General features: G+C 40.9%; 3 protein-coding genes across 5 annotated transcripts; 1 reads left to right on the top strand and 2 right to left on the bottom strand.

The window, feature by feature from the left end:
* Positions 1-55: 55 nt before the first annotated feature.
* Positions 56-1,609, bottom strand: mdh2 (malate dehydrogenase 2, NAD (mitochondrial)). Its single transcript, XM_040012945.1, has one exon. The coding sequence runs from the start codon at positions 1,484-1,486 to the stop codon at positions 473-475; it is 1,014 nt and encodes a 337-aa protein (XP_039868879.1). The 5' UTR covers positions 1,487-1,609; the 3' UTR covers positions 56-472.
* A 64-nt stretch (positions 1,610-1,673) lies between these two features.
* LOC120722113 (E3 ubiquitin-protein ligase rnf146-like) lies at positions 1,674-5,580 on the top strand. 2 transcript variants are annotated; one of them, XM_040012943.1, is made up of 3 exons: positions 1,674-1,799; positions 2,454-2,512; positions 2,872-5,580. In XM_040012943.1, exon 3 carries the CDS (start codon positions 2,881-2,883, stop codon positions 4,039-4,041), a length of 1,161 nt encoding a protein of 386 aa, XP_039868877.1. In that variant the 5' UTR covers positions 1,674-1,799; positions 2,454-2,512; positions 2,872-2,880; the 3' UTR covers positions 4,042-5,580. The 2 variants fall into 2 exon arrangements, with proteins under 2 accessions (XP_039868877.1, XP_039868878.1); XM_040012944.1 differs by having other exon boundaries at positions 1,679-1,794.
* Positions 5,475-10,602, bottom strand: echdc1 (enoyl CoA hydratase domain containing 1). 2 transcript variants are annotated; one of them, XM_040012948.1, is made up of 7 exons: positions 10,551-10,602; positions 9,005-9,147; positions 7,981-8,156; positions 7,721-7,863; positions 7,563-7,615; positions 7,345-7,425; positions 5,475-7,256 (listed from the first exon to the last, which is right to left on the bottom strand). In XM_040012948.1, exons 3-7 carry the CDS (start codon positions 7,994-7,996, stop codon positions 6,839-6,841), a joined length of 711 nt encoding a protein of 236 aa, XP_039868882.1. In that variant the 5' UTR covers positions 7,997-8,156; positions 9,005-9,147; positions 10,551-10,602; the 3' UTR covers positions 5,475-6,838. The 2 variants fall into 2 exon arrangements, with proteins under 2 accessions (XP_039868882.1, XP_039868881.1); XM_040012947.1 differs by having other exon boundaries at positions 9,076-9,147; positions 10,551-10,594.
* Positions 10,603-16,349: the final 5,747 nt, after the last annotated feature.

Below are 16,349 nucleotides of genomic sequence, written 5' to 3'. Positions count from 1 at the left end.
TCACATCTGGGTGTACCCATTCAAGCCATTTTATGCAAAAATAAATAAAGAAACATTTTAAAGCTAAACTGTTTATTGGTGGAGTGATTATTTTTGCTCAACAGCAGCATCTACTGCATTTTGCATCAGGCATGACAGTATTTCCTCCTCATTCATTTAGCAGAGAAGTCTCCACTAATGTGGGGTTGCACATGAAAATATATGAAATTCTGATTTAAATGTACTTTTGCAAAATATAGACAACATTACAGTATGTACACAAATCTTAAGTGCAAGATAAAGCAATGTTTGAGAAGAGAACATTAATTATACATGACAAATACAACCAAGTTCAAAAGGATGGTATCTGAATCAAGATGAGTCTAAATCAAAAACGACAGAGGAGACACTGACAGATGGAAATTTAGCCAGATGCCTTTAAATAGACTGAACAAATTCTCAATCACAGCTGTTTTTTAAGGGGGTCAACTGTTCACTTCAGGTTGGCGACAAAATCCTCGCCCTTCTTGATAGAGGCCTTCAGCTCACCGATGGCGTCAGCAACCAGCTTCTCCTCAAAGGCGGACAACTTGCCGAGGCCAAGGTTCTTCTCGATGCCGTTCTTCCCCAGAAGGATAGGTGTGGAGAAGTACTTGCACTCTGTCTCCTCAGACCTGACAAAGGAACACTCCACCACTCCCTCTTTTCCATTCATGGCGTCCAGGACGGAGAAGGTGAAACGGGCGCCAGCATAGGCCATCGAGAGGGTTGCAGATCCAGCTCCAGCCTTGGCCTTGACCACCTCTGTGCCGGCCTCCTGGATCCTTTCAGTCAGGGCGGAGAGCTGGTCAGCAGGGAACTCCACTTTAGGTGTGCATTGGGAAATGAGGGGAATGATGGTCTTCCCAGCATGGCCTCCAATCACCGGCACATTAACACGAGCAGGATCCAGGCCCTTGAGCTCTGCAACAAAGGTGTTAGCTCTTACAATGTCCAAGGTTGTGACACCAAACACTTTGTTTGGGTTGTACACTCCATGCTTCTTCATGATCTCTGATGTAATCGGGATGGTGGAGTTGACGGGATTGGCGATAATGCAGATCAGAGCCTCAGGGCAAGTGCGGGCGCAGGCATCGGTCAAGGTGGCCACAATGCTGGCGTTGGTGTTGAAAAGGTCATCGCGGGTCATGCCTGGTTTTCTGGGCACGCCGGCTGGAATTACCACAACGTCGCAACCCTGCAGCGCAGCGCCGAGCTGGTCGGGGCCTATGTGGCCGGTCACCTTGGCCCTCGTCTCGATGTGGCTGAGGTCTGCAGCCACTCCGGGTGTATGTGCGATATCATACAGGGAGAGGTGGCTCACCAGGGGGCTATTCTTGAGTAGCAGCGATAGCGGCTGGCCTATGCCGCCCGAAGCCCCGAGCACCGCCACCTTGGCGTTGTTCTGTGACGAGGTGGCCAAGCCCCGCACGAGGCTAACGGTAGGTCTCACAGCACGGGAAAACATCTTCTTGAATGTTGATTCAGCTACTGAAATGAGTGAAAATTGAAATGCCTTCGGAGCCCCTCTCTTCCGTGACACCAACGTCCTCTAGCCACGAGCAAACCGGAAGACTACCGAGTTGTCATGCGTCGAAGATAATGGTCGCGCGATTTTACGTCTGATTTGCGTCAGTTCGTACGGCTGCGTCGTCGTCTTTGTCTCAGCTTCTTTTTCGTAGGAAAACAAAGCCAGTGAACAGCAGAAGTGGGCAAATTAGAATTGGACATTAGTACCATCAAAAGAATTTTAACGAAAACCAGCTCAACACAGCGGTACGGTACGTGTACGGTCGTTGCGGTGTTTGTGTCGTGAGAAAAACACGTCTTCTGACTCTTTATGTCGCCCCTGCTAAAATAAGCTAGCGCCATCAAATGAACGCCGTCTATTTGCTGGAGTCACAATGCTGCCGTCAGATTAGCCAGGGCTAGCTAACTACAACAGGTTTCATTGTTATGGAAGCTTTGTCAGTCGAGAAAAGCCTCTGTGTCGTTATTGTTCGACTCGTTTTACGAGTAAAACGGTACTGTTTGACCAGCTGCTGGGTAATCAGCCAGACAAGTTTTTGTATATACTATTAATAGTTAATGTGAGTATTATAACCATCACATCGTTAGCTGTTAAATTTAATTAAATAATGTGCTTGTAACTAGCCCTGCTTTAACGATAGAAGGTTTAAGTCACAAAGCACAGTTCACTGATTGTTGTGAGGTAACTGAGCAGCCTTTTGTATCACACACAGTAGCCTCTTAGGTTTCACTTATAACTAGTGAATTAATCCCAACCTGTAAGTAATCGGTTTTAACGCCAGAGCTGAAGGGTTTGATTGGGAGGAAATGTATGCATATAAGAAATGGCTTGTTATTGTACCGAACAGTTGTATGTATTTTAAGATGAAACACATTTTCGCTCACTTCTCTTTTCGTTTTGACAGTGGCAAGTTTCAAGGTCGAACAGCTCTCCTGATGATACATCAGCACTAAGCTCATTCCAGTAAGTCCAAAATGGATAGTGTATTTGAATTTTGTGATGGTACCAGTGTACCTTTAAACAACATTAAAAGCTGGTTCTATTTAGCCTTTTATTTGTTTGCTAATTTGTGACAGTAACATTGTGTTAAGTGAAGTCATGACAGCAATAAAAATAAAAAAAAATCAGCTGCATAGTGTCCATTTCATTGAAAGATATATTCATTTACCTAGGCATGATAGCCACAGAATAATATCTCCAGTAATATTAATAATTTCACACAATATACATCTGTTTTGAAATTAACACTACTAATAAACAAATGGGTAGAACACCTTCATTGTAACATTTTCCTTTATGATATTTCTTGTCTTTTTTTTCAGTACTTCCTCATGATGGCTAGTTGTGGAGAGGTAGACCACTCTGTTAGCTCACTCCCATCCAGCAAGAAAGGCAGCAACAGTGGTGGTGGAAGTGGGAACAGTGCAGAATCATCATGCTCTGGCTCCAGCAACTCATCCCCAGCCCTATCAGTTCCTGAGTGTGCCATCTGTCTGCAGAGCTGCGTCCACCCAGTCCAACTGCCATGCCATCACGTCTTCTGTTTCCTCTGTGTAAAGGGAGCATCTTGGCAGAGCAAACGATGTGCTCTCTGTAGACAAGAAGTACCTGATGACTTCCTGGAAAGGCCTACACTTCTCTCTCCAGAGGAGCTGAAAGCATCAGCAGGAGGTCGAGGTGGGGCAGCAAGTGATCACGCTTGGTATTATGAGGGGCGTAATGGTTGGTGGCAGTATGATGAGCGAACCAGCCGTGAGCTGGAGGACGCTTTCTCCAAGGGTAAGAAGACAGCCGAAATGCTCATTGCTGGTTTTTTGTATGTAGCTGACCTGGAGAACATGGTGCAGTATAGGCGTAATGAGCACGGTCGCAGACGTAAGATGAAAAGAGACGTTTTAGACATTCCCAAGAAGGGGGTGGCAGGACTGCGATTGGACACTGAGGGTGTTAGTGGGGCCGTGGGGGCTACAAGTAGAGAGAACTCTGCTGATGGGGCTGATACCACACTAACAAATATACAGCAACAGGTTACAGGTATCTCTTCTACTGTATCAGCCCCTTCAGCTCCTGCCAGACCTCCCACTTCCCTCGGTGGTCAGCCAGGCCCCAGTACTAGCCCCCCTCTGGAGGATGCTCTCTCCCAGCTGCAAATCAGCCCCAGGCCCACACCTTCTCATGAGCGGTCTGAGGCTGGGGAAGGAGAGGAAGATGAGGAGGAGGAGGCCTCACCTTCCAGGTCCTCTGACCCTCACACCTCTGTAGATGAGTCTGGCTCTGGAGATTGGAGTGATGATGAGGATGAGGAGGATGAAGAAGAGAACGGGGGAGATGGAGAGCGTGTGGAGCCGTGGGAGGGTAGGCCAAGGAGACAAAGACTGAATCCAGAGAACAGAGCCCCTCCTCGTTCAGAGTCTGCCTCCCCGTCTCCCTCATCCAGTAGCAGTGGAAGGTCCAGAATGCCTGATGGCCAGTGTACAGTGACTGAGGTGTGAAGCGATCATTAATATATTATCACCAAATGGCTGTGTTCCTCATTAATTTGTTCCTCGCTTTATGCTGTCGTTCACTTGGTCACAGATCAAATGGGGGTGGAATACTTTCTGCAGAAATGATGCACTACACATCCAGTAATAAACAGAACCACGTTTTCCTCTATTTGTGTGCCCCATTCTGGGATCACAATGATCTGGAGGTATCTGCGTGATTCTAACAGTCTCATCACAAAAATACAGAGTCAGCAGAAGTTTGTTTTCATGTTCTGGAACTGAGTGTTCTCATTCTGAGAGAGAGAGGGTACAGCTTGGTAAACAGATGAATACACAGCGTTTTCTGTTCAGCACATCATTTGAGGGAGGTGCAGCAGACTTGGCTGTAATCAGTCTGTGCACTACTGGCTGCAGGTGTATAAAGTTTGCTTTTTTCAAATTGCAGGCAAGTGGAAGTTAAAAGTGACTTCGGCCAAACCTACCTATTGTTTACATTTATTAGCTAACACCCAGAGGGGGGGCAGAGTGTTAGCCCCAGTCAGATTTGTGACTTCCAGTGAAAGAAGGCATAATGGGATTTTGGAACTCAGCCATTATGAACGGCTGCATTCTGGTCATCTGCACTTAACTCTCTCAGCTAACATAGCACGCAGAAATGAGCTCATTAGAGCTCAAGTCATCTGCCTACTCGTGCAGAGAATTTAACCCTTAATACCTTATTCCTAGCCTCCACCTTACTTCAACAGTCTCCTTCACATTTAACTAATTATGAAGCATTTTCTTAAAGTTTTAAATTTAACTGAACTTTTTCGAAGTGTCTTTCATTTCAGAGCTAATTGTGGTTTGAAAAGAAAGAATATAGTTTGTTCATGATGAAGAACGGAAACATTTTCAACACGATGCTCTTAAGCTGTATGGGATTGTAAATTTGACACTTAATGATTAGCAATCTAGAATATCTGGAAACCTGAGGTTATCTGGCTATATGCCAAGATTTTGTGTTTGATTTCGCCTGCAGTTTTATGACAACTAAGATGTTTTAATGAATGTGTAAAACTTTTCCCAGCTTTGAAGAATTGGCATTTTACTGTGGAGTAGCAGCATTGTGCCTTTAAAGCTGCTGATGCCTCTGAAGCTTCCATGTTAGTGTCCCAGATTAAAGTATTCTCAATAAATGTGTATTCTAATCTGTGCGTGTTTGAAGAGAGAGTTACTTAAACACTACTGGTTGGCAGGATGTGGAGAATTGATGTTTTCAGTTTGAGTAAATGTTTTAATTTTGTGTTTGTGCATTTCTTATGGTTGTAAACCCTCTTATATATTATGTCTGGGGGAGTAAGAGAACAAATCTATACCATTGCTATTGGTCATCCTGCAGAAGTTTCAAGTTGCATTGGTTTTCTATTTCTTACATGCCTCAGTCATCGGCTCAGTTTTAAACTTTCCATTTGGAAGAATAAATCATTGTGTAACCTTTTTTTTTGCTTAGTAACCTTTTTGTTTGTTTTATGGTTCGTAATTTAAGAATAAAGTGTCATTTCAACATCCAGAAGTTATTTCGCTCTGTTTGGAGACTGTATTTTGTTGTTTTGGCGTCTCTGTGACAGTGCATAGTCTGGGAAAATATTTCCATCCTGATTTTAAAAGTAGCGCAATCAATTGGGACACTTTACGTAACATTTCATCCACCTTTTCTCTACACCAAGTATTTGGCTTCCCTTCACTCACATCCATGGTGTTTGGTATTCTGACCACAGCAGAGAGTAACACTCCAGCTGGTTGTCTTGCCAGGAAACATGACCTTTGGAAGGGGAACAGGGGATACAAGCTCAGCAAGCTCCAGGGACCTGTCCTTTTCCATTGCAGTCCTTGAACATTGTACTTTTTACAGAGCCTTATTTGCTCTGCGGGTTACTGAAAAATGAACAACACACTGAGGGGGAGGGGACGGGGGGGGGTACAACTTATGATATTTACTATGTATGGCTGAAATGCTTAATTGGCCCAGCGCTTCAGAATTTTGAATGTTCCTAATGCAGAAGATGAGAGCTACTGAGCAAAGCAGCAATACCCACTCGGAAAACATTCCTAAAGCCAAGGTTTTCCTAATAGGCCACAGCGACATGGACACTGAGGAAATCTGAAGGATCAGCTGATATAAACTACAAGTACGCACAAGAGGGTAGATGACTGCAGTGTTTCTCTGTCCTACAGAAAGATGAGTCTTTCTCATGCTGATTATACCTCAGTGTCTTGACTGCTTCAGTGTTAATCAGCCTGGAGTGATCTAATCATTTCCATAATTGCATAGTCAGAGGAGCTGGAGGATACAGACTGTTTATCTGCTGAATTGGCACTGAAAGGGTTTAGAAAACTAAATCCCTAACACAACAGGATCATACAGCATGTTCACTGTTACTATCAAGGACATCAGTGTAAACAAATCACAATAATTTCAGTCTCCACAGTGGGAATGATACTACATTTCTTATGACTTGACAGTGCACCACAGATGCTGTATTTTTAGCAAAGGGGCAGATGCATAATCCAGATTTGTATTTATTTACTTTACCTGGAAGTTCTGTATACAACATTAAAAAAGGAAGCTTCAGTGGGTGTTTTTGCTTCTTAACATCTAAACTTGTAGGCATAAAGTCAAAGAGATGCAACAAGAATCACAACCACAGCACTGTGCAATGACTCATCTCTCACTATCACTGCATTTGAACAGATGCACCTAGTAAAAGTCCTCAATCAAAACAAATATATAACTTCAGTCCCCTAAAATTAGTTTCCACAAAAGTCATTTGTGTTTGGACTTGCTCGCCAGGGCCTCCAGGTTAGCCGGAGCGCCCCACACCATCCCAAATATGTCCTTCTCAGTCCTCAGAGCTTCAGACAAAGGAAGCTCTCTGCCTGACAGCACCACCTTCTTCACAGCTTGGATCACTGGGGCAGGTCCCTTTGTGTAGCGACTGAGCCAGTTTTCAGCCTGCTGCAGGAGAGGGGCAGCACCTTCTGTTTTCTGATGGCCTTCCAGGACTCCATCCACCAGTCCAATGTTTACACCAAGCTCGGGATCCACTTTTACAGCCCCGCCAAGCAACTTCAGTGCGTTCTGGCTTCCAACCAAGTGGACAAGTCGGGCAGCACCGCCCCAGCCTGGGACCAGACCCATGTGTTTATGGACAAACTGGATCACGCTGCCTGCCTCCATTAATCTGCGAGAAAGGAATAACATACGCATGCTAGATTATTAGCTTTTGGATAAAATGCTGTTATGTAACAGAAACTTCTCAGGAGCGTTACCTGAAATCGCAGGCAGTCGTGAGTTCTGCGCCGCCTCCCAATGCTCTCCCTTCCACCAGAGCAACAGAGATCAGGGGGAGCCTACACTAAGAAAATGCTCCTGTAAGCATACTGTGGTGCACATTATATAAAAACTAAACTAAGACCCCTTTAAGCGCATAAAGGTAACGGTTGTAGTTTGCAAAAAAAGCACTAGAGAGGAAAACTAGAGTCCTTACCTGAGCAGCCTCGTAAGAGCATTCTGCATGAACATACACATCTTCATCCCATCCTATGAGACAAGAAAAGCATCATTTAGGCATCTTCAGCAAGAGGGATGCAGACAGTCACACCAAGATAGACATGAATGCAGTAAAGAATTTGTCCCCTTTGTTACCTGTTGGTTAGATATTGCTCGGACAGCGTTAAGGTCAGACCCAGAGCAGAACGTTTCAGCCGCACCCTGAACTATGAGGCCTTTGCCCTCTGGCCAGTTCTCCAGCTGGCTCACCCTTTCTTCCAGATCTATCATCATACTGCCTGCCAGCAGGGCAAAAAATAATCAAAGCAATAAACCAAAGTGCAATTTCACTTACAAATATTTATGGGAGGCTAATTTTTATCTGTCAGTCTGCGTCAAATGTAAAGTAACCTTACCAGAGAAAGCATTCATGCGAGATGGGTTGTTGATGGTCAGCACCGCAATGCCAGAGTCCTGTTTCAGCAGATCAATGGAGCCTCCATGAAAGGCCTGAAGCTTCTCTCTGATCTCATCCTGGTTGAAGCCGTGGATGCTGGAGTAAACACAGCTACTCCTCTGCCTCTGTGGCAGCCTTGGAGAAACACTCATGGATGAATAAATGCCTTTTTGTCTTTAAACTCCATTCTTATTTATATGTGCATTAAAGTTAAATGACATGTTAGTCATGTTAAATGTACAAACCAATGGCATCAGAGTCATTGAAGGGTCTACACATGAAAGATCTCAGACTTTCTAATAATTTTAAACACAGTTACAGAATGTCTGCATACTATCAGTGCTTTTTAAATCACATCCTATTAAGTGTAAGGTGCAAGGCTAGTGTAAGTTTACCTACCTAAGAGGCTATTTCTTTAAAAGTCTACTTTTTAAAAAGATACTTCCAAGTACAAAAGCACAGAGCAGGCAGTAATATCCATTCATTAGCTATACTCTTATATCAAATCTTAATGAAAATATGGAAGGGTTTTAAGAAAGCGGTTATGCAGGACACACACTGCATAACACATGTGCTCCGTGGCCCAAATTTTTATTGACCGTTTATTAGGACTTTAGCTGATAAGGTTTTATTAAATTGTACTGATATGACCAGAGAGTACTGCAGGTTAAATGAGTTTAATGATGCTGATTGTTAAGATATCAATAACTGTCATTTAAAGAAAGCTTTTACAAAGCAGCCAAATAGATTCTTGTTGCTCAAAGGTCAAACTGCATGCTTACACTCACAAACAGAGGAAGAAGGAATGGTTTAAAAAAAAAAAAAACAACTACAACCTCTGTTTAAATCAGCATGGGGGATGTATGTTGCTAAGTGATGCAAATAAATGGTAAATATATAATCCAGTTTAGCTGAAATTGTGATGTTAGGATCAACATGAAATTCATCGTTTTTAATACGTGAACACGTAAAATGGATTTAACTTGGCATGGTTGACATTCTTTATTTGCTGTTGCCATTATGGCGATGAGCAATGATGTCTAGTCTCCATCACCTGGCCCAGGTTCTGCAGTGACTGCTGCACCTCAGGACCTGTTGCCTCAGCGCACAGAGGACCATCCTGCTGCTGCATGATGGCAGAGAAACACAGAGAGAAAATATTTGCATTTAGCTAGATTCAGTGAAATTGCCTCAGACTTGTGGCCAAACAATACGACACACCGTTAGGTACAATACTGATGGTATCATGATAAAATGATACTAGGATACTTTGCAAGATGATAATAAGCAACACATCACATTATCTGTGTGAGTGAAAGTGAATAAAAAGAGCCCTAAGGATTCACATAATAGGAGTTATATATTTATTCACCTTATTATGGCATCAATGCATATTATCAGTATTTAATATGATAATATGCTTGATTTAATGATATGCTTTAATAATGTGTCTTCTTCACTTGTGGCTGGTTAACTGTAGTTCACTTTAATGCCACCATGAAGGATCATGAAGTAGAGACCTCTGTTAATTAAACTGGATAGAGTGCCATATTTTATTATCAATACCTTGCCTCTCCCCTAACTTAGACAGATCACTTTATATAGAATCATAGTGGGAATATGTAATGGACACTTTGAGGTAACCTTTGCTAAGATAATCTGCTGACTGATTAAAACAACAGCAATCTTTTTAACCATACTGTGCATGTTCATTCCCTTCACACAAATTGACTTTCTTGCTTTTCAAAGCAGGACTGTGTCAAAAATGATAGAAGACAAGGGCTTTGATGTATTCTTTCACAAGTCCTCAACTTGTTGGACAAGGACACAGTTTTTTCAGTTTTGCCTCTGTGAGGTTTAATTTAAACAATCACTGTGACTGAAATTCAGACTTTGAGCTTTCAGTTAATGCATTTCACAAATATTTTTCATAAACTGAAAATAGGTAAATGTGTATGTGTATAAATTGCTGTAATTCTTAAACAGTTTATTCAAAATATTTGCAAAAGTCTTTGAATTAAAGCTAAAAATCTGCTTTTTAATAACATGTTGATTGCTTGATTTAAAACCCACTGTGTTTGTGTACAGAGACAAACCCACATAAACTGTCTTTCCACAACATATTGTGAATAAAACAGGAACATTAAAATGTATTGTAGCCGGGGGGGGGTAGCATTAAGATGAAATGGGCAAAAACAACCGGAGCATTTGACATCTGTAACATGTCTGTAGTATTACCCAGCCCGGCATACAGTACATGTAGGAAAACATCTTTGAAACTACTGCAGTACGATACAAGAGTATCAACACAAAGAGTTAGTAAACAATTTATCAATAAAATTCCCAGACGAAGAATCAAACTTTGAAATCATTTTATACGGTTCTGTTTAGAGGTGAAGCAAATGAAATACACTGGGTTAGGAGTCCTTTTCTAGCTTTAATAACGAATGAAATATGTTTCGTAAAATTCGTTTATAAAATTTTACCATGTCGCTATTTCCATTATAAAACACTTAACGCGAAACCAACCTTGCTTTATGACAGTCCGGTGGTGTCACTTTGAAATCTGCCCCCCTAGAAACTAGAACTCAGGAAACAAGTATGATAGCCAACGTGTGACTGTAGGTGTTTAAGTCCTCCACCAGGGGGCGGAGTAATACTCATGTTCCTTTCCTGCACTTTTGTTCATTTTTAAATAAAATAAATATATAAACAGATTTTATATATTTTTTTAAAGAAACAATATATATATAATGCTGGTGCATAGACTGAACAATATTTTAAAAAATTATAATTTATTGTTGAACTATAATGTTATCCATCATAGGCCTATGGACTGCACAGAGAGACCTGCTCTTTATCACATGTCTGTAAACACTGCACACTGAGACTCTGGCTTTTGCAGACATGCCCTTATTCAGTAGCACTGACACCAGCCCTTCAAAAAGCACCCAGGACTCATATTTCCATGTCGGCACAGGCATTTGGCATTCATAATAACATGACCTATTGTAAAGTTGTCACTATTGTACAGTGGGTTTTCATGGTAAAACCCTATTATAACCGGTGATGATTTATAGTATAAAACATCTTTACTTGACACCAGTGAGCAGGTCATGGCAGTGGATTCTTTCTAATCTAGCACTATGTCAACATTTTGTCAAACAACCAAAACTGTATACACAAAGTAGGCATTGCAAAACATATGAAATAGGTGGCTGGAATAAGATCAAGATGGGGGTTAAGATTCCGCTCAGTTTCTCCTGAGCAGCAATACTATAATGGCAAAGGGGTCGATTTATTCGCATATATTTACATATTTATTTGGTTTTGAATGTATTTTGGTTCCCAGTGAATTTATGATATGTGCTTTGTCTAAGGAACTATTTGCTTCACAAAAAACATAAAACCTTTGTGAGTGATAGACAAAAATGTGTCTGAGATCACAGTACTGTCCAAGGATTACCTTTAAATACATCTTTAAGACAATTCATTACATTTTTTTCACAGCAACAGTCACAGCAACAATGAAAAAACTGAGGTTTGTAAAGATTTGCACAGTCTTATCATCATTTGAAGGAGAAAGGAGAGAAGGTTGAGTAAGAGTTAGAAATCATGGGCTTGCAGAGAGTGAATAATCATAAATAAATAAGAATGAGAGGATAATTTACTGTAAATAGCAAGAGTTGGTGAAGGAAAAGGTGGAAAATATGTGCCAAAAACAGAAGGAGGCTGAGACACTTCCTGCCCCGTGGTCTGGCATGTGGTTAGTGGACACATAAATCCTTCCCTTCAATCCACACATCCTCTACCGCTATTCACAGCCCATAGCATCTCTGTGGAAAGAGCAGAGGAACCAAAAATACCCCCCTCATTTCGTTCGGATTACTGAGGATTCCTTTTCACTTGACACAAAACGGTTATCTGAGAAGAACTTGTCAAAATATTGTTGCGTTCACATGCCTAGAACCACAGCTGATCAGATAGCAGTGGCCTTATTTAAAACTGTCATCGCATACTGTTTTACAGGACCGTTCAAAGGAAAATATTTTGCACATACAAGCGGCAGCTGTCTGGATCAAAGTGTAATTTCCCCTAAATGGTTTATTGTAGCCAGACACAGTCATAGTGCAAACGTAAAAAGGTCATCAACAAGGATACACTGCACTGTAACCAAGGCAGCAATAGAGTCAACTCTGTTTAAAAGTCCACCCCTCTCCAGTCTATTTAAAAGTGGGGAAGGAATTCAAATGTTGGTGGGACTCTTCCCAGGAAGGCATTCCAGACACGTTGACTCCCTTTCTTGCTCTGCATAGTGCATTAAGCTTGGTCAGCTAACCTGCAACCTGTCCATAAATATCACTGTGTGAAGTGCAGAACCTAAAGGACATCGTGGCTTTGTGCAGTTTGCATATGCATTGGTCTCTCTGTAGTGTGTGATAAACAAGTAGCCTGGTGTGGTATCTTCCATCTTTCAAACTGTGCTCATCTACTTTCAGTCACTGTCTGCTCAGCCCTTTTAGCCTGTTTTATTATCCATCTGGATATCAGTGATGCAGCCACGGACTGATAATGGAAGGCTGTCTGAAATTACAGCCTCGCTAATGGGAGAAAGGCAGGGATACATTTCTCACATCTGCCTATATGCATGCACAAATGCTGTTGCATGCCCTGTATGTCTGTGTGTGTTTCAGTGTGTGGCCGTGTGTTTACTGTATGTGGCCTTCAAACTGATGCATCAGTGTACTGATCAATATGCAGCTGTCTGGGGCTCCACAGGAAGTCGGGGAATGTGCCGCAGTCAGCATGGCTCTATACCAACACATCAAGATAAGGAAACACACACACAGGCACACATTCACACACACATACACACTCAGAGGACATTACATTGATTTAAGTACAATTCCTGGAAATCTGACCGACAATATCCTTAAAATATGTGTTTGTTTTTTGTCCACATATAGAGCACAATACCCTATAATAGGGGGTCCAATAGACTGAGTAACATCTCAGCTACACTCAGAGATGAGATAAGAGCCTGTAAGGGTGTATTTCAGAGCACAAAGAATGGCAGGTTTGCAGGTGCCAGAGGTTCTCTGGGGCCCAGAGGTTTCCTGTGAGGAGTGCTTAGAGGTCTGTGGGGGTGGACGGCAGAGTGCCAGGAGACTCTGGTAAGGCTGTGGATACATTTCAGTGGAGGCAGCAACAGGGACGTGACCATTCAAGATGCAACTGAAACACTGGCAGACAAAAAGACACCTATTGTAATGTGTACCATGCATTTGAAACAACACATTATGAACCAATTTTTATGCAGACTACATTCTTTACAACTCACAAATTTCTCAATTAAGAAATACTAAGTTATTTTTTTCGGACATGCTTAATGTTCACAGTGTTCAATATGTGGCTGAAGTGCAGGCTTTCATCTTTATTTCAATGAGTTTTACAAAAATCTTGTAAAATTTTGGACAAACAACCTTTTTACTACTTGGATGAAAAAACTTTGCAGGCAAGGCGTGCCTGACGTCTAGAACAAATGCTGCATTTTCTCGCTCGAGTTGCTCTGCTAGCTCTTTACTGCAGCCACCTTCAGTTTCTGCTTGTTTGTGGTGCGTCTGTCTGCATTCAGTTTTGTATTTAATAATGGAAAAGCATGTGCTGTTGGGTTGATATCAAATTGACTTGGCCACTGAAGAATATCCAATTTCTTTGCCTTGAGAAAACCTTGGGTTGCTTTAAAGTATGCTTTGATTTTCCATTTACTAACTGAAGCTCTATCTGATTTTTGCAGCATTGGGCTGAATCTGAGCCGAGCGTATTACTATGTACACTTCACAATTCATCTTGCTACTTCTATCAGCAGTCAGAAGTAGTTTAACCTAGCTGTCTTATTTAACTGCAGTGGGTTTTCTGGGAGATAAGCACGCTGGTTTTAGGGTGGATTACTCTACAATTAATCGTTTTACATGATGTAATTGATTTATATTTGTACTATAAGAAACAACTGTATTTTGCTTTTAAATAGATAAAAGCAAGCTTTGGATTTAGTGGAAAGAAGTCTGTTATGGTTTAAGTTAAGTGGGTCATTTGTTGATAGATACTTATTTGGTTTCTTCTTTTGATGATGTGTATTGAATGATCGTGTGCCTTGTTTATTTGTGTGTATATTTTCTCTTTTACCAGAGAAGGGGGTTCAATGAGAATGGTACGGAAGAGGATTAGGACCACCAAAAAAAAGAGCGGGCTTTTTTTTTTCTTTTCCAGAATTCTGAGATTAAAGTCAGAATTCAGACTTTTTTCCCCTCAGAATTCTGACTTTAATCTCAGAATTCTGACTGTTTTTTCTCCGAATTCTTTTTTCTCAAAATTCTGACTTTAATCTCAAAATTCTGACTTTAATCTCAGAATTCTAACTTTAATCTCAGAACTGTAATCTCAGAATTCTGAGAGTAAAGTCACAATTCTGAGATTAAAGTCAGAATTCTGTGATTAAAGTCAGAATTCTGAGGGAAAAAAGTCAGAATTCTGACCTTTTTTCTCAGAATTCTGATTTTTTTTCCTCAGAATTCTTTTTTCTCAGAATTCTGACTTTAAGATCAGAACCCTAATCTCAGAATTCTGAGATTAAAGTCAGAATTCTGACTTTATTCTCAGAATTCTGACTTTTTTTTTTTTCAGAATCCTGAGATTAAAGTCAGAATTCTGAGAGTAAGGTCAGAATTCCAACTTTTTTTCTCAGAATTCTGACTTTAATCACAGAATTCTGATTTTTTTCTCAGAATTTTTTTTTTTTTTTAATTCTGACTTTAATCTCAAAATTCTGACTTTAATCTCAGAACTGTAATCTCAGAATTCTGAGATTAAAGTCAGAATTCTGTGATTAAAGTCAGAATTCTGAGGGGAAAAAAGTCAGAATTCTTTTTTCTCAGAATTCTGACTTTAAGGTCAGAACCGTAATCTCAGAATTCTGTGATTTAAGTCAGAATTCTGAGAAAAGAAAAGTCAGAATTCTGAGGGGGAAAAAAGAATTCTGAGAAAAAAATCTGAATTCTGTGATCAAAGTCGGAATTCTGTGATTAAAGTCAGAATTCTGAGAAAAAGAATTGTGAGGAAAAAAATCAGAATTCTGTGATTAAAGTCAGAATTCTGAGAAAAAAGTTGGAATTCTGACTTTACTCTCAGAATTCTGACTTTCATCAATCATCAATAAACACTTGTGACCTGGTTCCACTGGCTGCTATACCCATACAGAATAATGTTGCCTCCAGCAGGCTAAGTCTAATTGAGTGAAATCACTGGTTTGCACCTTGTTGTCAACAATTTGCAAGAGGATGTCTCTTTCTTGTAGACTTTGGCAGTGATGCACCTGCCTCCTCAAGACTTGGTTAGATGCTGTAAAGTTGTTTTTCTTATCCACTGAAATAATACTTTCTTTATGCACTTTGGTATTCTTCTTTGGTCTTCCAGGCCTCTTGCTGAGCTGGTCATTGCATTCCTTCTTTTTAACGATGCACCAAATTGTTGAGTTTCTGCTATCTCTCTCATAGGTTTATTTGGCGTTTTCAGCCTAATTATAAACCTCTCACTCGCAGGTAGATCTCTTTAGGTCTCATATTTAAAATTAAGTTAAAAGGTATAAACTACACTCATGTGACTTAACCTCAGATATTATGTCTACTTCATTTGTCAGTAAAAAAAAAAAAACAAGGAAGCAGGCCTCACCTGGCCGTGAAACTGCTGGTCAGTATTAAAATTCTGATATTTATCTTTCTGATCTTTCACTAATGACATTACAAATAAAGGCTTGCTAAAGACAATTTTCCATTAACTATTACAAGAATAACCAGTAGTCTCTTATAGCTCATGTGTCAACACTTGGTGACGGTAATTTTAAGTGTTACCATTCTTTGCCTCCTTGATGAAATACAGATTGTTCTCTAAATTCTTTCCCTCAGTGTTATTTTAATCAGCAACAGGATAAAGAGCACTGGTTATATAATGGTTTTAGCATCTGGAAACCTCCAGATCTGACTACAGGATAGCACAAGTGTGCACTCTTGCCCAACCTTGACATAGTAAAACAGGTCAGACAGCCAATATGGTCCTAGACTGGGCAGGTCAGAAGAGAATGACAATATTTATATTTATATCAGCCCCTGGTAGGATTTCTGGCACCACAACATTGTCGCACCTGTTATTTCAGTCAGCCTAGAGTGCAAGGTTTCAGGGTGTGTGAGTGTGTGTGAAGTTGCATAACTAATGCATTCACCAAACAGAGCCTTGACATTCATAAATAGCATGGTACTTTTCATGTTTTTGTGT

Source organism: Simochromis diagramma, unplaced genomic scaffold (genome assembly GCF_900408965.1).
Source record: "Simochromis diagramma unplaced genomic scaffold, fSimDia1.1 OVJJ01000618.1, whole genome shotgun sequence".
NCBI classification, from domain to species: Eukaryota; Metazoa; Chordata; class Actinopteri; order Cichliformes; family Cichlidae; genus Simochromis; species Simochromis diagramma.
Note: the sequence above shows the minus strand (reverse complement) of the source record. Positions and strands in the feature narration are given on the sequence as shown.